Genomic DNA, 21,196 nt, shown 5'->3' with positions numbered 1-21,196 from the left:
TCAATAACACTCTTACATGAGCCTTCTGAATAAAGTTTGTGATTTTTGGAGATGAGCTGGAGGAGGAGAGTAAACAGGAATGTGGCTTTCATATGTGCATATGAAAATATCACAAATAACCCAATTACTCTACATGTTAACCCCCAAATGACAAAATGAATTTAATTTCTTAAAGATATAAAAATGAGGGAGTCTAGTATTGATGTAGGAAAGGCTTTTATAAATGTAGAAGTTTCCCCTTTGGCTACGTACTCTGTTGTGTCTACACACTAAACCGGATCCTCTGTGCCTTAGTCCACTGATGCTCTGTCTCCATGCCAATCTCCATGCCGAGAGATTGAATAAAGCAGCAGTTCACCGGTCTAAGCAGGGTCTTAAAGGCTTCAGCTTCTAAGCCTGGCTTAGCTTTGAGGCTCCCCAGTCCAAATGGCGTGGATTTGAAAAGCTCTGCCATTTATAGCTGAGTGACTTGAAGCAACCCTGTTCCAACCTAGGTTTCCTCGTCTATAAATGGAAGTGACCATGCCTAACCCATAGTGAGCCTGTGCGGCTCAGCAGGAGAAATTGGGGACCAGGTGTCCATACACCAAGTGCATTATCTGCCTGATTTAGATCAAAACGGAACACTGGAAATTGCAGTGCCCACGGGTCAGAGGACGCCCACACTAGTTCCTGCTGTCAGTGAACTATAAATTAAGCTAAGTACCACCACATCTCTCTTCACGCTCAGGGCCAGGGATGAAGGGGCCGCTGAAGGTGGCCCATAGCACTTGTTTGTACTCTCTTTCTGTTCCTTGGGGTTTGCTGAGCGTTTTTTTTCCTTAGAACATCACCATACCCAGCTCGGGCGCTCAGCGCGGATCTCCCACACTGTCGGAGTGGGCGCGGACCCCTCCCGCCCTGGGTTCCCCGCACGACCACGCAGCCCCGCCCCAAGCCGCCGCCTCCCGTCCTCCGAGGGGCCAGCCCGGGCCCACCCGCCCGCTGCGGTGGGCGGCAGTCACGACTAGAGGCGCGCGATCTCCAGCGAGGTGGCCGCGGGCGCTGCGCGGGGCGGGGCGGAGGCCCGGGAGGTGGGCAGGACCTGGCCAGGCGAGGCCCCGGGGCACACGCCGCCTCCTGGAGCGATGGACATCCCGGGGACCCGGCGGCACTGAGCGAGCAGGCACGAAGTCGAGCGAGCCTGCGGTTCCCCCAGAAGCCCAACACAGTTCCCGCGGCCACGATGATCCCTCCAAGTGGAGCCCGCGAGGACAGCGGAGACGGACTGACCAGGGAGGCGACGGGCACAGAGCAGCCACCCTCTCCTGCGTCCACCAGCAGCCTGGAATCCAAGGTACAGCGCGCCTGCACTGGGGAAACACAGAGTCCCTTTTCCTCTGACATCTTTCCTCTGGGGTCCGTCCGGGTAGGAGGAGAGATAGGACTCATCCCTAGAGAACTGGGATCCGCTGGACCCTTTGCTTCTCATGCCAAGACAGCTGTGCGGACCCAAACCTTTGCAGAGCTTCTGCCTTAGGAGCCCAAGCATTTCGCCCTAACCCTGGTGCCCAGATGGCTTCCTGAAGTGGGAGAAGGAGTTTGGCTGATGCATGCCCTGAACTTGCTAGTGTCCACAGCTAGGGTGGGTATGGGTAGCTTTTGGAGACAGAAAGACCAACACAGCCTAGGGGTTTTCTTTTAGATAGCTTTAGCACTGAGCTCGCAAAGTGTACCTCATCCTGGGGCTCAGGGACCCTTCGCTTACCAGGGTGCCTCCCTAACTTAAGATACCCAGAGTTTAAAGAAATACATTAAGCGAAAATAAGTAACTGGACTGTAAGAAAGTTAGCGTTCCCCTTGTAGAAGTTGCTACTCTGTAGAACTTAACACTTGTCTTTTTAAGAGTCACACTAACACACATACAACAAAACCAACCCCGCAGCACGTCTCCTGTCACATTTATACTTCCTTTGAAACTTGCGTGGGTGCCAGGCACATGTTTGGAAAGGTTGGAAGAGAGCCAAGCAAAGCGTGGCTGCTTAACAGCACGGAGCCAAATGGCAACCGAGCCAGGAGAGTAAAATTCATAAGATGGAGTTGCAGTTAAGTGCAAGGCTCCTGGCTGTGCAGGTCAGTTGTGAGTAGCTGGGGCACTGTGGATGTCAGGGCTCCCAATGCCACAAAGGGATCCATGTTTAGGGAGCCATCAGCAAGCGCAAGGAACAGTGAGACCCTGTGGCTGCTCTGTGCAAGCTTGGATGGCATCGCAGCTCAAGAGGCGCTGGCCTAAGGCTGGCATTGTAGACTTTCAGTGTCAACAGTTAAGCACCAGAGACAGTGGTGGTCTAAGACCAAAAGCTTTGCCCCATCCAAACTAACTCCTGGCTAGCTCATCTGGGCACTAGTGGCAACTTCTCTAAGACCATTTGAGGAATAGGTGCAGTTGCCTAACTCTGTCCTGCTTCCTTGACAGACTTGTCCTTTTGCTGTGGGAGCTAGGAAAGTGGGACCCACCACACTCCATAGGCTTCCAAAGCTGGCTCCCTGCCCATATCCGAAACACCTCTTTTCTACCTGGAACCTGAAGCAACTCATTCCAATCTCACTCCTAGTGAGTCCAAGCGCCAGCTGCCATTTCAGATGGGAGCTGGCATTCTGTAGACGGTGTAACAGTGCAGGAGTGAAAGCCTCTGTTTCTTAACTTTGCATTGGGCCTACCATCCTACAGTAGGGATGCTCCGGAAAGGTCTTAGCCTTTGAGTAAAACAGCAGCCTGATTGAAACACGCAGCATGGGCTTGCTATTTATAGATGTCCTCATGTAAATCATTTGGCAAAGCAAAAACCTTCTATGTAATGCCCGTAATTACCCACCAATTTATCCGGCTTACCATTCAGATCTGTAGACGTCCACTTTTCTCAGTCATCTACCTGCCTGATCTGTGTCTCTGCTTCTGTCAGTTTGCCACTGTGGCTTAGGCATCCTAGCCAATGGAGCTGAGTTCTATCAAGGGGTTCCTGGACCCTGTGGGACTAGACGCAGAGCAGCCGGCATGGGTGCGACTTTGTTTTTCTTGGACTGGTATTTAGGACTGGATCAAGGGGTTCATACCCTTAAAAGAGGCTGGCCTGCTGCTGTGGCAGAGAGCTGGTGATGGGTAGATGGCTTGGGATAGGAGCTAGCAAGACCATCATTGTGCATAGTGAACTGCACAGGCCTTTAAGAGGCTCTGTTCCATTAGTGAGGAACAAGCCTGCTGGGAAAATGTCAACCCCGAAGCTGGGATGGCTATTTATTGGACTTTCCAAGGAAGTGGTAGTGTTGGTTAAAAGGTGCACCTTTCAATATAAGCAAGGAGATAGATGTCTAATACATCCTAAAAATGTCAAGTAAACTAAACGAAGTCCATATATCCAAAAAAATCACATGGACTCCATATTTAACACAATCATCATGTACTCGCTAAACACTATCCTTGTAAGACTGTCATCTGGGAGATACATGGTATAGGTCCTGGTGGGCATTAAAATTTCTCTTGACTTTTGTTTTCTGATTTCTTATTACATGGATTAATTTAAGTATGCATTGTGCATGAGCTTACTACAGTGCCCGTGTGGGGTTCCGAAGACAACTTGCAAGAGTCAGTTCTCTTCTCCTGTTATGGGGAACTCAGGAATCAAACGCAGCTCATCAGGCTCGTGGCAAGTGCCTTTACCCACTGAGCCATCTCATTAGCCCATAGAGACTTTTAAAATTCCTTTTAAGAGATACTTTTAGGTGGTCATGGAGCTGTACTCCTCTCGCTTGAGAGGAAGAAGCAGGAGAGCTACAGCATGAGACCCTGTCTCAAGGAAAAAGGAGACAGACAGACAGACAGACAGACAGACAGACAGACACGGAGGGAGAATGGCTAACTATAAGAATAACAAGTACTAAATATTTGACAAGCCCAGGGGCCAGGGGAATGCCCACTGATTGACAGTCCAGAAGCAAACTCAGGTAGCACTTTATTTTCTATCTCACCTATTTTTGCCTATTTTTATGCTTTCTTAGTGCCAAGGACAATCATGAGTATCTACTAAATGTTGCCTCTAGTCAGACACAACCCTAAACTTCACACTAGAAGCTTCTACTGTGACATCATTTCATGACTAGGGAAGTAAGAAGCTCTGGAAAGATAGATGCCCTAGCCAAGGTCACGGCAAGAGTAGCACCAGAGCCATGTGACCTTGGATCCAGTATTTTCCATCTTGACCTGTCTCTTGTTTGTGCAGTACTCACATCAGCCTGATGGTCTAGAGATCAGAACCGCCCTGAGAGGTCACTGGTGACACATTGTGACATTTTCTGCTTCCTCCTCCTCTTTTCTCCCTCCTTTTCCCTATCTCTTTTCATTTAGTCTAAGATTATAAACATACATCACTACACCTACCTGTAGATTTTTAAATTACCTTATTTATTTTTTACTTATGTGTCTGCACACACTCTTGCAAGAGTGTACATAGCATGGTGCACACGTTTGAAGATCTGAGAACAACTTTTGGGAGTCAGTTCTGTCCCCCCACCATATGGGTAATGGGGATCAAACTCAAGTGGTCAGGCTTGGGAGCAAGAGCCTTCACCCATGGAGTCAACTTCCCACCCACTCATGTCTTCTTAGAAAAAATAGGGCTAGAGCCGGGCAGTGGTGGTGCACGCCTGTGATCCTAGCACTCCAGAGGCAGAGGCAGGAGGATCTCGGAGTTAGAGGCTAGCCTGGTCTACAGAGTGAGTTCCAGGACAGCCAGGCACACATGAAGGGACCCTGACTTGAAAAACAAAACAAAATAAAGCAAACAAAACAATTTAAAAAAAAAACAAAAGAAAAAAGGAAGGAAGGGAGGGAGGAAGGAAAGAATAAAGAAGGGAGGAAGGAAGGAAGGAAGGAAGGAAGGAAGGAAGGAAAAGGGGCTAGAGAGGTGGCTTAATTAGTAAAGTGTTTGCCATGCAAACATGAAGTTCCAAGTTTGGTCCTTCAAACTTTCCTTTAAGAAGCTAAACACAGTTGTGCCTACTTGTAATCACAGTACTGGGGAGACAAAACCCACAGATCTGTAGATCTTAGCAACCAGCCAGCCTACATGCCTACTTGGCATGTTCTAGGCCAATGAGAGACTTTGCCTCAAAAAGCAAGGTGGGTAGCTCCAGAGGATGACCAACACCTGGGGGTTTACTCTGCCCTCCGTATTCAAGCACACAACAGGTATCCCTACACATACATGTGAACCTGTGCGTGCACAAACATGCACGCACAAACATACATGCACAGAAAAGAAAGCGGTCAAGAGCTGGAGATGTACCTCAGAGTTAGAATGCTTGTCTAGCATGCTCAAGGCCCTAAATTCAATCCATCACACTTCAAAACCAAGTAAATTAACCAAGTCACATTGTTGGGCAAAATGGCTGAGGACCAACTCTCATTTGGCTTCTTCATCCTTGTATTTGCTACTTCCCAAGCCGAAGTGCATGTGTGGAAATAATCAAGTGTTTTATCCCTGAGCCACCTGGAAACTGGAACACTTCAGACCCCCTAGTCCAGAGGTCTGCACAGCATCCTAAGAAGCAAGCACATACACACAGTGTCTAAGTATATAAAATACACAAAACACAACCAAACATAGAACAAGGGCACATAACCTCTAAAAACTCCATTTTCTTTGCAATTTCCTCAGAAAGTTAAATTACAGAGGGTTGAAATTAGTAACACTAGACAGCATTTATTTCAGGTGTTTTTAAAACCGTAGCCTTGTATTGTATGAAACTATTTTATGGAAATTTTTAACATACACAAAGGAAGACAGACAGTATGAAGAACTATCGTAGTCTAACCAGCTAACCTTCCCTGTATTAATTCAAGGACAGTAACGTTTGACATACTAACCCATCACCCACACCTCTCTCCCAGAGGATCATCTTAAATCAAATTCTGGCTCATCAGATTCTTTTACCAGAAAATCTTTCAAGCTGCATATCTAAAAAATAAGAAGTATTTGGGTAAACCTAGGATCCCATTGGCATATACTACAGATTTTTATCATTAAGGGTCAAGAAAGTCTTTCAAAGGCTCAAAAACTGTGGAAAATCTGTGAGTAAAGAGAACCAACATTTAGAACTACACAGGCACAAAGTGTTATCTGGGGAAGGCATGCATAGCTTATATAGGATCCACAAGAGCATATAGCTCCTCCTTTCCCTCACTCAGCTCTAATGGATAGTAAGCTGCTGCCATGATGTACCACAGATAGTTAAATCGTTATTGGTTTGTTGGCTATGCTCCTAGATGAGAACCTAGTCTTCAGCTCTGGATCCCGGGGTGATTTCCTCAGAGCCAGTTCCTGTAAGCATGTGTAGTCACGATGTTTAATGTAATTGTAATTTTTTTCTTTTTTCCATTAGTTGAGCAGAAAAATCTGAAAGCCACTGATGTGTGTCTCCTCCTGTCTTCCCACTGACTGTTCCAGAAACCATGGCCTAGTTTAATTACAGACGCTGGGACACAGATCAATAGACCAAAGAAAAACTTCCCCCTTGCCCCAGTAGCTGAATTCTTTCCCATTTGACTTGATGACAACATAGAAGCTTACAGGGGTCGGTCGAATGTGAGTTTTCGGGCCATCAGGGATGTGGCCAAAGGGCCTATCTAGATGATGTAAAGAGATCTATCTCAGGCTTTGAGGTCAGATAGGCCAACTTCCTAGGCTCTTCCCAGTTACCACTTGTCTGACGATAAGCAAATTGGCTCACTATCTCCAACCCTGGGTGTCACCCTTCGCTTCATTTGTCAACTTAACAAAACTAGGGTCAAGTGAGAAGAGGCAACCCTAGCTAAACAATTACTCAGATCTGAGTGGCCTGTGGCCATGTCTGTGAGGCATTTTCTTAGTTACTCCTTGGTCCAGCCCTTTTGTGAATGGTGCTCTCCCTAGGCAGGCTGGCCTGGCCTATACAATAAAGCTGTCTGAGTCAGCCAGTAGAAGCTGTACAGAAACAATGTTCCTCCATGGTCTCTGATCCAGTTCCTTTCTTGGCTTCCCTTAATGATCGACTGTGAGCTGGAAAACAAATATTCCATTTCCTGCCCCAGGTTGCTTTTATTCGGTGTGTTATCACAGCAACCAAGAAGCAGGTCAGGACACTGGACTCTCCATCTCTAAAGAACAGAATCCCTACTTGGCAAGTCTGTTGTTTAATTTTTGTTGTTGTTGTTTTGTTTGTTGTTACTGTTTGGGGTTTTATTGTTGTTGCTCAAGACAGGTCAAACTATGTAGATCCAGGCTGGCTTACTTCAGGACGCCCTTGAATTCACAGATATGCCTGCCTTGAACTTCAGAATGCTGGAGTTAAAGGCATGGGACACCAGGCTCAACTTTCTGGTTGGCATTTTTAATGTAGTGAGGACTAAAAGAAAAGATGAAGTGCTCATGTACAATCAGCACGCATATGCGTAAAGTACTGCTCATCTTCTCCTTCTGAAATGGAGGATGCCTATGCTAGCCAAGCCCAGTAGTCAACATCACTAAAACTATGTCAGCTAGCACTAACACAGCTGACTCTCCGACGGTTCTACTGGCTGTTTCTCTTCGGACTTTTAGTTACACTGTCAAGTAGGAGGAGACTATGCCTCAGCTAGGTTAGTCACTGAGTATGCATCATCACCACCCACCCACAGTTAATATTTGAAGGCATCGTATAATCCATCCACTCCCCAGTAGAGCTGCAGACTGTTTCTGAGTGATGATGCACTCTGCACCTAGCAAACCACTCAGTCTCAAGGAAACGCCTCTGCTCCTAAGGACACGGCCTGAGTTCTGAGAAAAGCTCTGTGTCCATCACTGAACAGCCACTTAATGTTCAGTTTATGTCCAGCATTTTCCCAGCACAGGCATAAAGCAATGATAGGCAAGAAATTGCATTTCTACTCAAAGGAAGAAGATGAAGTAAAATGCATTCAAATCACCAGGGAACCCAGGCTACACCTAACCTGCTGGGTTGAATCATAGGAATCACTCTATCTATCTATCTTTCTATCTTTCTATCTATCTATCTATCTATCTATCTATCTATCTATCTATCTATCTACCTATCTACCTATCTATCTACCTATCTATCTATCTACCTATCTACCTATCTATCAATCTATCATCTATCTATCTATCTATCTATCTATCTATCTATCTATCTATCTATCTATCTACCTATCAGTTTGGGCTTTTTTTCAAGACAGATTTTCTGTGTGTAATAGAGTCCTGGCTATCCTGGAACTTGCTTTTTAGACTATGCTGGCCTCAAATTCACAAGAGATGTGCCTGCCTCTGCCTCCATAGTTCTGAGATTAAAGGCATGAGCCACCTTCTTCATTCATTGTACGTGTGTGGACTCTAAGGGTTATAGAATGTCCAAAAGAGCAATATCCATGCTCTTCTGTCCCCTTCCTACCACTGCAGCCAAGAAAAACCATTTGTATCTATTGTCATCTTCTTCACATCTCCTACTGAACCAAAGAACTGGCTTTGGAAAAGGCAGCCTGCTATCATTCTTCATGTTGCTAAATAATTTAAAGCATTACTCAGAAGCGGTTAGATTCATGAGCTGACTCGATCCCTATTTATGTTATGCCCATGCATAGAAAAATAAAAGGTATTCTATACAGACAGCTGGAAAGCCAAAATAATTTAAAGAAGAGAAATACGTGCATCACATGTCCAACCAGAGATAAGAATTATTCAATGTTTTGGCTGTTTCTTTCAAGCACATATCTCTTCTTGTATTTATGCACACTGAAAATAAAATTGGAAACATCTCTTCCTATGTGTGCATTTTGCCTTTCCAGTGACCATTTTCTGGACACACTTCTCCTTCCTCCGAAATCATCAGACATCTAAAATTCCATTCAAGCCATTTCCGTGCTCAGCTACCTTGACTCTGTCAGCTCCATTTGCTTTCCATATCTAGTTCTTTCCCAGCTTTCGCACATTTGAAAAATATTAAGACCTGGGCCCCGATGCTTAAGCATTGCATATACTTGCCATTTGATTTGATTCGTTTCACAAGAAACTCCTGGGCCCGTGCACTTTATTCTCCTTATTACAGGGATACTTATTACTGGAGAACTCCTCTGTCAGCCTTTCTTTTGTAACAAACTTTTCTATTCAAATTTAACATCACAATTAAAGGTACAAAAAATAAAGATTGCTCAATGAATTAAAAAAAAAACAAGCAAAACAAAACCAATACTTGTTTGTGAGCTGTATATATAGCCACTATATAAATCACAAAACAGAATGTGACCCACATCCCAGCATATCCCATCTCCAAAAGATGATCCATTTCCTCCCTCATAACTAAGTAAATTATTTTTGTTTGTTTGGAAACTTTGACCACTTCATCCATCAATGTGGACCAGTTAATTTCATGGCTCTTCTGTTCTCCATGATGCTGGACCACTTTAGCAGTCATATTTTCGTTTGTAGTGTTGTGTATCATCCATTGAGATGGCTGTTTACCCACTTTACTGCTGAGAGATATTTGGGCAGTTTCTTTTGCCCGGGTGCCCTAAGCAATATGGCTATGATCATTCTGCATACCCTCTGGAACGTAGATGAACTAGTCCATTAGGCATATACCTATGAGCAACCTTGTTGACCATAGTGTGTGCATATGCTTATGTAGATACAGTCCTCACATGTCCCAGCCGATAATATGCCACAGTTCAGTTACTCAGCACTCCCAACACTCGGCATCATCTGTCTGATTTTTTTAATGTGTCGGAGGTGATTATTTGCATCACAAAATATTTTAACTCATAATGTCCTCTTTGGCCAATGAAGTCAGTGGGTTTTCACAAGATTATTGGCATGTATGTTTTGTGAAGTAGTTGTTCACATCTCTTGCTTACTTTTTTGTTAAATTGCCTTCCTTTTCGTTGGCGTTCTTCACATATTCTGAGTTTGAGAAAGAGATAAGTGTGATGCACACATTTCTATCACACTCTGGAGAATAAAAGCCTCTGTGGCTTAGCAGAAATTTGTGTGTGTGTGTCCATCTGTCTGTCTGTCTGTCTGTCTGTCTGACTGACTCTGTGAACAATGGGTTGTGGAGGCCAGAGGACCTCTGGAGTCATTCCTCAGGCACTATCCGCCTTCCTTAAAACTTTTTTTGAGATTAAAATATGATTGCATCATTTCAACCTTCTCTCCCCTCCTCCAAACCCTCCTTGCTAACCTTCTAATTCCCGGTCTCTTCTTACACTAATTATTGTTTCATGAATTATTGTATAAGTTGTAGAGCCCAGCCCTATTAATACATCTACAATGCAACTCCTCTACCTAAGGCTCAGAGATCATTGCTAAAGAGGAGGCAGAAAGGCTGTAAGAGCCAGAGGTACCAGAGAGATTTTCTGTGAGATTGTGTCTCCTAGCAATGTCAGAGACTGCACCAGCACAACTACTCAAACGAGCTGAACAAGAACAGCACTAATAGACGTGCTATCGTGGACAGAGACCTATCTTACAGAAAGAACTGCACTCAACTAAGGAATGCGGACAGCAGGAGAAAGCGTCTCTGCACAGGGACGAGCAACACTTTTCAAAGCCAGGGTCCCTCATTGGGTTAGGCTGGCTGGCCAGTGAGCCTCAAGGATCTGGCTGTCTCTGTTTTCCCAGGGATTGCCCGACAACGCTGTGTTTAGGGGCTTGTTTTTGCTTTTGTTTGTTTGTTTGTTTGTTTGTTTGTTTCTAATGGATTCTGGGCATGGAATAGAGGTCCTTATGCTTTACTGACCACATCATCTTCTCAGCTCCTCCTAACAGAAGTTCTTAATTTCATACGATCCAGTTTGTTGATCCTCCTCTTTGTAAGTGTGCTTTGTGTCCTGCTTACCAAAACTCTGCCTAGCTCAGAATCATGATGACGTTCTCTATGACCATCCCAAGAAGTGTTATCCACATAGCTCTCACAGCTAGATTAAAATCTATTGCTTTCTTTGTTGATATGGTATAAAGTACAGATCAAGACGACAGGGTAATGGCTGTTCTACAGCCTTTGCCGTGAGCAGTTCATCTATGCACATGTAAAGGCCATGTCTTTGGCCAAGTATGGTGCTGCCTCAGGTTTTGGGGCTGCATTATGAAATCTCTGGTCTTGCTGGACTGAGCCCTGCAACTTTGTTCTCGACTCTTCATTATTAAGTTGATTTCTGGAGGGACACTTTTGGCTCTTCGCACTTTAGAATGAATTCTAGAATCACAAATCTACATGGTAGGATTTTGATGGAGATTGCAGAAAATTTGTAAATTTTCTATTCTGTAAAAATTGTAAACTCTGTTCTGAGAGAAAGGAATTTAGACTCTGTAGTTTTCCAGTTACATCTTCCACCCAGAGTTCCAACTCCTCAGGCTACCATTGCTTGGGAAATAGTGTATTAATTTTCTAATTTGAGGATTCCTAGAACCAACTTGTTTTAACATAAACTTGAGCCTTAAGTCTACATGAAGGCAGATCTGTAATAATGACCTCCATGGGAAATATTTTTCAGTCATCATTTTTGCCTACCTCAAAAGCTAAGATTTCCTCCCTGTCATCCCGAATTGAGAAGTTTCTTTCAAGTTCATCTTCTCTTTCTTTTCTAGATTGCCCTCCATAGACCAGTCATTTAAAAAAACCTAGCACTCTAGATCTGTTTTTCCTATGATGGGCTGACTCACTTTTGAAATCAAGGCACAAATTAGAGTCACTGGGGAAGAGGGAACCTCAGCTGATGAACTGCCTCCATCAGATTGGCCTATGGGAAAATCTGTGGGGTGTTTTATTAATAATGATGTGGGAGAGCCCAGACCACTGTGCCTGGTGCTACCCAAGTAGTCCTTGGTTATAGAAGAGAGCTAGATGAACAAGGTACTGGAAGCAAGCCAGTAAGCAGCATCCCTCCATGGCCTCTGTTTCAGTTCAAGCCTCCAGCATCTTGCCTTGAGTTCCCACCATAGCTTCTTTCATAATCCTCCATGGTGTGGAAATGTAAGTCCAAACCTGAATGTATGGTAAAATATATCATATATAGAATGTACCATTTGGAACATACAGTTGGTGCAATCACGTATATTCATGTAGTTGCACAAGCGTCCTTGCCCATCTGTCTCTTAGGCTTTCTATCCTCAGTGAAACTCTATCCTTGGTCAACAATGGTTACCCAGCGCCTGCCACCCCCCTACGTTCTAGATGAATACTAAAATTCTACTCACTTTTAAAATTAAATTCAGCCATTGTGGCTTCTAAGTATCTCATGTAACGCTGACCCTTTTGTGACTAGCACGTTTCATCAACAAGATACCATTAATGTTCTGCATTGTGTTGTGTTATGAGAATTCTTGTCTATTGAGGACTAGATAATATTCTATTTTTAATATACATACACATGTACATCTATACATTGTTTATTCTTGTATCAATAAGACTTGTGTAATATTGGCCTTCTAACTATTGTGTGTAATGCTATGTGACAGTATAAAGCTGAATCTGCTCCGATCCATCCATTCATTTCTATACAACCAGAAGTGGAATTGCTAAAACTAATAGAAACTTCATCCTTTCCTGCTTTATAAGCCATTTGCATATGCTCCTTGGGAAAAGGTCTGGTAAATGCCTTCACTCATTTTTAGGTGGATTCTCTTGATTTTTGTGCTGGAGTTGTGGCATGGCAGCCTTTGAAATCAGCAAACATAACTAGGCATCATGGTGCATGGCTGAAATCCAAGAGCAGAGGCAGGAAGTTGACTATGTTCATCAACAGTCTGAGCTGAGAAAGAAAGGGGGCAGATCAAGGAAGCAAGGAAAGAAAAGGGGAAAAGAGGCCAATGGGGGAGAGAGCATTGAGTTTTATTATTGTTCTAACTACATTTCGACTCCAGGGAAGATGATTTTCATACTGTCCTGTTACTTCTCTTTTTCTCCGTGTGACTGATCAGTTCATAACCTTGCCCATATCTGATCCTGCATATCCATCTACTATTTATTTTTAAAATTCTCTATCCACGCCCTGCAGACATTGTGTCACACTGCCATTTATTTTTCCATCTTGTTTACTACATTTCAACATGGATTTGTTTTTCTTACATAGATTGTCTCATATTTAGCTATGTTTTCTTCTGTTCATCTATCTTCAGGAAAGCCTCTCTCATCCTGAGAATGGAAAAATATTAATCTATATTTCTGTATTTCCCTGTGTCATTACCACATAAAGCTTATCTTAATACTTTATTAACTATCTTGGGCTTGTATCATTGAAAGGGATGAGAGAATTCTAAATATCCCAAATGATTAGTCAGTATTTTAAAAACCATTTGCTGAAAAATTTATTCTTTTCTCAATGATATGAAATGGTACATCCATTATGTAATAAATGGTAATATGTACTGGGTTCTCTTTCAGAATCATCTGTTCTATTCTGATGACTTTAAAATGTTTTCTCTCATTCAGCACTGCACTGTACTTTAAAATAGGCTTTGATGAGCGCTGAGGAGGTAGCTCAGTGGTTAAGAGCACTCGCTGTTCTTCCACAGGATCTGAGATCAGGTTCCAGCACCCATGCTTGGCAGCTCTCAGTCATTTGTATCACCAGCTACAGGAAATCTAACACCCTCTTCTGCCCCCCAAAGGCACCTGTACTCACATGTACACACTCACACAGAAGCATGCACAACAATAAAAACTGAAAAGCTTAAATGGTCATTGATAGCTGATAAGAGAAAGTGCCCCCTACCCCCACAGGGGAATTTCCATAAATTACCTGTACTCACCTTTTTAGTTCTTGACCAAGTTATACAAAATAACAACTTCTTTTTCTTTGAAGTTTTGGGGCCTACACACAATAGACAAATGTTCTATCACTGAGCTATATTCTCATTCCAAAAATAATGCTTTGGCCAAAATATTCTTTATGGGAAAATATTTAAAATCCTTTTATAAAAATAAACTACATGCAATCATTATTTATAGGCACCTTCTTGTGTAAAAGCTCACCAGAACTTCCTATCTTGCCCAACGACATTTTTGTATATTAAAAAAGTGATAAAGATATAAGGAGGTGGACATGTGTACTCACCTTTAAATATGTAATATATGTATTTATTGACATTGCATATCATTTGGTAACTCATGAGTGTGTAAAATTAATATGTTCATGTATCAGTTACACTTTATTTTAAATTGAAGAAACAAAAAATTTAAAGAATCCTAATATTTTGAAAGCAACTGAGTAATACATCTATTAGTATCATAATGAATTATTCACAGTAAGAAGCTTTTGATCTGGAGATATAATACATTTACTTGGTTTTGAAACAGTTTTGTTACTCTCAGAAGCTCTTGTAAATTTAAAAATATATATATTCTAAGGATTCTCAGCTATTTCCTGGCATGCGTTGGGGTTCTAGAACACAATACTAGGAACTGAGCAGTGACGTCACAAACTTCAGAAAGGTGTTTCCCCTGGCTGTGGAGCAGGTGGCCAGGGCAAAAGCAGACTTGGGGCTGGTGAGGTCATTTCCTGGTTTCAGCGTGGTGCCTTCTAAATGCCCGTGCTTGGGCATTTAGGGAGGGAAAGGTCACTTCTGGGGACCTCTTTTATAAGAATACCAGTCCTTCCTTGAGAGTTCACTTCCAGCATGGTTCTCATCTCTAGCCTTGACTATTCCTACCATCCCATGATATCTAGGCTTTAACAAGTGAATCACATGTTCTATATGTGATCTCTCTGGAGAACATTTGATCATAAAAACAACCAAATCACCACCTTGGGGAGGAGGTGCCTGTGCTCCTGTGTTCATAACCAGATATCATCACAGCAGGTACTAGGTGGATAGTGAGACTGTGCGATGTGTGTGCACACAGGCATGCTCGCATGTGCGCACACACAATTTATATGTGTGTATGACAAATTATTATTCAGTCTTCAAGAAGGAAATCTGTTGTCATAGCACGAGTGATTCTGGAGGACATTGTGTTAAGTGGAAACAAAAATACTGCATGATCTTGTGTTATTTTAATAAGAGGTGGAGAGAGGGGATGGGGCAAGGGGAGAGAGAGAGGAAGAGACGGGACAGTGAATGGATCATCATGTGGTTGTGGGGAGAAGAAATAGGGAAATGCAGGTCAGACAGTGTTGTGTAGCAGGCACGATGAAGAAATAGAGCCAAGGAAGAGATTCCATCTTAGGGAAATCCCTTGAAGTAAGTAGGTTTTCCTTGTCACACAGAAGCACGTGTGAAGTTGGCTTCATGAGAGGAGAGACTTGACTGTCATATCACATGGCACTTTGATGTGAGTGTGCAAACTCTAATATCCACAAGGAAGTTTACTTGAGAAAAATTTTTTTAAAAGGGTTGTTTAGATGCCTTTGAGGTTAACGCTCTTACTGAGGATGTCTGAGAAGGGCAGTTCAGATCGCTGGAACCCTGGTGGCCATAGAAACCCCCCTACACAGGGATTCTAGTGCACAGACAGGATCACCAGAGCAAGCTGGCTAATGACACTGTGACATCTGTGAGCTCTCTCAGAGTCCAACTAGGAGACTCTGCCTCAGAGGATAAGGTAGAGAGCAATCAAAGAAGACAGGGACATGAATCTTGGACCTCAAGCATACAGATGTATCTGCACACACAGGGGTGCCCATATACGTGCAAACATGTACAACACACACACAAATGCAGAGAGAGAGAGAGAGAGAGAGAGAGAGAGAGAGAGAGAGAGAGAGAGAGAGAGAGAGAGAGAGAGAGAAGAAGAAGAAGAAGAAGAAGAAGAAGAAGAAGAAGAAGAAGAAGAAGAAGAAGAAGAAGAAGAAGAAGAAGAAGAAGACAGAGGAGGAGGAGGAGGAGGAGGAAGAGGAGGAGGAGGAGGAGAGCAATAAATAATAGAATGCTGTGTTTCTGACTGGTCCAGAGCACTGGGCTTCAGAGTCAGACACTATGGCTCTGGGATACCAGCTGGCACTCCCTCCCTTTCCAGAGCTATAGCATGTTTTCTGTAAAGTAAGCTTGTGACCTCTTCTATAGCCCTGCCGTCAAAGTGGAGGCAATTAGTGGATGTGGAGTGCCTGGATCTGCTCAGAGGTGGATATTAGTGTGGGTTAGTTATAGCAGCTATGACCATGATTTTACCTGCAGCTACAGCCTTCCTTTTAAAGGGCCAGGTAAGTGCAGTCATTAGGGAAATTACAATTCCCCCAAATACATGGCTGTTACTGGAGGTATCAGGCTCATAGCTGACCTACTAATGGAGTCACTGGGGTTTTCAGGGACATGTAGCTGGTACTGAGGGATGACCTTAATTCTCCTAATATCCCTCACCACTCTGGAAACTTCTGCAGATCAGTAATTTCATTTGAGGGGGAAAAAAAGTACTGGTTACTAGGCAAGTTCAACTCTATTCCACAGGATCCCTCTTATGCAAACCGCACACTCCAGGGTCATGTTAACAATTAAGCCATGATAGTCTTTGTGTTAGAGACAGATCATATGCCTGGCCATATGTACCATATTGTGTCAGGCATTTAAGTCATCAAGGGATTTCTTTGGGCCCTTTGTCCCCTTTATCTGATGTCTTATATTAATAGATATCCTTAAATACTAAATTCTTTTTACATTCTTGGCATAAGTTATGCTTGGCCAAGGGGATTTTCTTTTAATAAATTTCTGTGGTATGATTTCCAGTGCATTATTATTTTTGAATCTACATACATATGAAAGATTCTTTCCTATCTGTTGCCTGGTGCTCTTGGTCACGTTTCATTTTTAAAGATATGCCAAACTTTAAAAAAAAAATGATTTTGGAAGATGTCCATGGATGCTTTGGGCTCTCTCTATGGAACTGTTGATAGCGCCTAGAATTCTCCCCCTTTCCTAATGAATGTTTGAGGAAAACAGCTGCTAGTGATGTCTAAACCTAGTACCATCTCAAAATAAAAGTTGAAAACATTTCTTATCCTGTTCTTTTTAATTCCAAATTGGCTTCAGTCAAATTTGCTAATTTTTATTTTTCCAGAAGACCAACTGTTTCATTTGAGTCTTTGTAACATCTCTGGGTGGGTTTATAGACACCTACAGGACCCTCCCCCAAGGCCATGCCACCTTAGTTCCAGGAGGAGCCGGGTGGGCGTTCACCCTGAGCACAACCTTTGTTCAGCCCTCTGCTTATATAGAATTGGTCCACCAGGTCTGGGTCTAGGACTGGAAGCAGTCACCACTACTGTTCAGATAACTACGTTATTAAGAGAATGGACACCTCTCTCCACAGATTCTCCACCCTCCTGGTTCCAACCTGTCACTATACAATGTCTGATCTTAATGCTTTTCCCTTCTGTTTCTTCCCACCCTTTGTATCCTGCCCACCCTCTACCGCTGCCCGGTCCTCGGACACCATGTTCAGCCCACACCCCTCTCATCCTCCAAGTCCTTCTAGATTTACTGAGCTAGCTCTTACCCACCCCTGGATATTCAACCATGAGCATCCCTACCTCTACATTTCCAATCTGGCCAACTTTCCTTAGAGGTCTAGACCTTATCTCCACTGTTCTTTGTACAACCTCTTGAAGCTTGTATCTTAAATTCAGCCCATACTTAAGTCATTATCCCCCCCTCCCTGGCTCAAATGTCACCTTACCTCAGTTTCTGTATGCTAATCCATAGAAATTCTTTATCTATATCATCAACTAAACTGGAAAGCCAGAAGTCATCCTAGATGGTCCTGAGGAAGCCAAAGCAAGGGCAGGATATTTGATAAGTGTTGGGAAACAAGAGTTCTCCAGGTTCTCAGTAGTTGCTTTATAGAATTGAAAATGAAGTGTATGCATGTGACCCTGGTCATAGTGTTCCTCACGGCAAGTGTTTTGATCAGAGTATTTTGGGAGCAGCTATGGCCATAGAACAAAGGACTGAAGTGAGATGCAAGAGAGACTAGCGAAGGGCTGGAGGTACTCAGCAGGTCACAGGAATGCCACTGTGTTCTTGCCTTCCAAAGTGACTTCAAGAAGGTAAAAAGAGCCACTGAGGTGTATGTGGCCTTGGCCATCACCCACGTCCCCTCCTCCCCCACCACACTATGCATTTCAACCAAACAAGATGACTTTGGGACCATGGAAACAAACCCAGTCTTAGTCTTTACCCAGGAATGTAGTTGCTAGGAACTGCCTTTGGGGATCCCTTCATCTCCCAATTCCATTTCCACTCAGGTCTCACATCTGCTAGTGACCTCTTGTGCAGTCAGCTCTGGGATGAGCATGTCCCCTCCACCCCAGCAGCCTCAGAGCCTCCTTGGTTTCCCAACCGGTGTGTCCTTCACTCTTTCCTCAGGTTTCCAATCCTCCCCTGTGGGACTTTGCAAGGGTGGCTCTTCTTCTCAGGACCTGGTTCTGAGGGACATAGACTCACTTCTGCTTCTGTGTCATTGTCCCTTCCTGTAAAAATTCTACTCTCTCAAGCTCTTCCACTCAATGTCATCATCACAGTCACTTGCCAACCCCACGCAGGCTCTCTTCCCACTGTGGAGAGCCAGGCTTTGAGAAGTTTGAATTCACAGCAAACCTCTTGCAGTAACCTTGTCAAACATCCTCACTATTCTTGATTCCTTTATTGTCCCCCTTCTGGTATTTTCCCCTTTCATGGCAGCCTCCATTTTCCTGAACATTAGCGTTTCTTCCCCCTTTGGTGCTTTTTGATCTGAGGGTGCTGCATCCCATCTGAGCACAGAATTAATTAAACTATCAGTGCCCTCTCCACCCCCCTTGGCCATTCTGGCCCCCGACCCCAGACTCCACTTTCAGTCATGGCAATGAGTCTTTGCATATATTCTCAGTCCCTAAGATCCTGTGTCCCTCTGTTCAGCATCATTCAGAAAAGCCAATTTCCAGCTGACTCTGTTCCTACACTTCTGGGGAAAATAGAGAAGACAGATGAGCAAAAGGTGATGGGATGGGGTACATGGTGTATGTGTGGGCAGAAAGGCCTGGGAGTTCTTTTGCATAGAATCTATGGTGCCCTGAACTAAACACATGTCTCACCCTCCAAGATCTGTATTGTAAACCCCCATCCTGAGATGGTAATTCTCTCCAATACTCTTAAATACTTACTGAGTAAAGAGCAAAAGAGTCATCTGTAAGTCAGGAGGCAAGCCCTCTGTAGACACCTGACCATATGCACACTCTGACTGGAGGCTCAGCGTCCAGAATTCCAGGAGAGGATTGCCTGTTGCTAAAGCTGACGGCTGGTGGTATTCTTATAGTAGGCAACATGAACTCACGAGAGCAGAGACGAGAGAGGATTCTATAGCAAAGCAATGTTTGAACCAGAGACCAATATGGCATAGGGAAAGCATTAATCACATGAAGGCTGAGGGTCCCAAGGGAAGGGAGGTCACCTGGTGGGGAGTTTCTGGGGATTCTTCTGTGTCTAACTCCCACTTAGCCATTGTAAAGCTGGGATTGCAGATAAGCTCTGTCATGCCGGCTTTACTTGGATTGGGAGGATCCAAACCTAGCTCCTTTTGTTTGCAACCCAAGGACCGTATCCACTGAGCCATCGCCCCCAGCATCATCTTGGGGTGTTTCTGCTTAGACAGTAGGGATTCATCCTTTACTTGTTATGTTTTCTTTTCATTGCTGAGTTTCCCATGTGTGACTTATCAGATCCTGTGTAGCTGACACGTTTAATATTTCTTTAAAACACAAGTGGACAAGGCAGAATTTTCTGGTACCTATTTGTTTAATTAGTCCACCTTTGCTGGATAATTAATGTATTGATCAGCTTGCTACTAACCATCCTTGGTGGACCTTCTAATTAACTGTGAAGTGATCAATCTCCTGATATGAAGTTTCACTGTTGTCTTACTGTGCAGATGTGAAGTGCTAGTCCAGCCTCTGTCACTTCTATTCAGGCATATATTCAATACAATAAACTGACCAAAATACTGTTACCCAAAAAGTTGCCTGAGTGAAAATAGAGAAAAGAAGAAAGAAAGAAAGAAACAAACAAACAAACCCACCACCACTACCAAAAATTCCAACTTGGAAAACTGAAGCATGCTTCATAATATCTGACCATGAATACGTGAAAAGAACCCACAAAGTACAACCAGGAGAATTCATATCAGACCACAGCTCTGCCTACTGCATCTGTTCAAGTGTCAGAAGTGGGTATGTGTGTTTGGTATATGCACACATATGCATGTCGGCACATATATGTGTGTACGCCTTGAAGGCCAGAGAGGTCTGTCATATATCCTGTTATATCAGTCTCTCTACCTTATCCCACTGAGACAGTGTCTCTCATTGAACCTGGATCTGGGATAGCAGCCAGCAAGCCCCAGTGATCCTTCTGTACACACACACACACACACACACACAAACGCACGCACGCACACATGCGCACACACACACACACACACATGCACATGCACACATGCACACACACACACACACACACACACGCACACACACACACACTCACACATTCACTCACACACCAATTCTAGGGTGATAGTTGTCCAGAGCTCTGCTTTGTGCATGGATGCTAGGGATCTGGACTTGAGTCCTCATGAATGTGCAGAAGCACTGTTACCCAGTAAAATATCTCCCCAGACCCTCATATAAGCAGATAGCAGTCACTATGTGAAGCCTTCTGTCTAGATCACCTCGGTGCATGAATTGCATGAACTTGTCTGAGAAACTGTATCACATGTTATTTGTTATTCTCTTCTCGTGGTTAGACTTACTGTGGTTTTTTTTCCCATAGCCTGTCTGATTAAGAACTTCTGTACACAACTGATCATCAAATGCTGATGCTGTCAGTTGCATTAAACATGTAAATCAGGGGCCAAAATCAAAATGACACACCATCTAGGTTTCTATCAGGATCCTTCCTGGCTCTTGATTTCGCCTTCCCTTGTAAGCATGCACAGCCGTGTGAGACAACTGTACACAGCCTTGTTGAGCTCCTGAGACTGTGTATCTGCTTTCCAGGCTTACAGTGGCATCTGTAGGACAGGAGGGACTCATGGAAAGAACAGCAGCTTTCACTTTCCCTGACAGTGGTCAGGCTAAAATGTCACCTGCCAACCTATGAATTTTTTAATAAGGCTGGCTGTTCCAGTGACATATAAGCAAAAGTTAAAATTGAAAGAGAGAGAGAGAGAG

The 21,196-nt window shown here is 43.7% G+C and overlaps 1 protein-coding gene across 3 annotated transcripts in view; it reads left to right on the top strand.

Annotated features, from left to right (window-relative positions):
- The first annotated feature begins 971 nt into the window (after positions 1 to 971).
- Stac (SH3 and cysteine rich domain) overlaps positions 972 to 21,196 on the top strand; it is a 132,215-nt gene continuing 111,990 nt past the window's right edge. For all 3 annotated transcript variants that reach the window (XM_031344812.1, XM_031344811.1, XM_031344810.1), the window contains exon 1: positions 972 to 1,336. Coding sequence is in view for 2 of the 3 variants with exons in the window: in XM_031344811.1 (XP_031200671.1) it covers positions 1,226 to 1,336 (111 nt within the window). In the remaining variant the exon portion in view is untranslated. The remainder of the gene's footprint in view (positions 1,337 to 21,196) is intronic.

The sequence above is a fragment of the Mastomys coucha genome, unplaced genomic scaffold (genome assembly GCF_008632895.1).
Source record: "Mastomys coucha isolate ucsf_1 unplaced genomic scaffold, UCSF_Mcou_1 pScaffold23, whole genome shotgun sequence".
Classification (NCBI taxonomy): Eukaryota; Metazoa; Chordata; class Mammalia; order Rodentia; family Muridae; genus Mastomys; species Mastomys coucha.
Note: the sequence above shows the minus strand (reverse complement) of the source record. Positions and strands in the feature narration are given on the sequence as shown.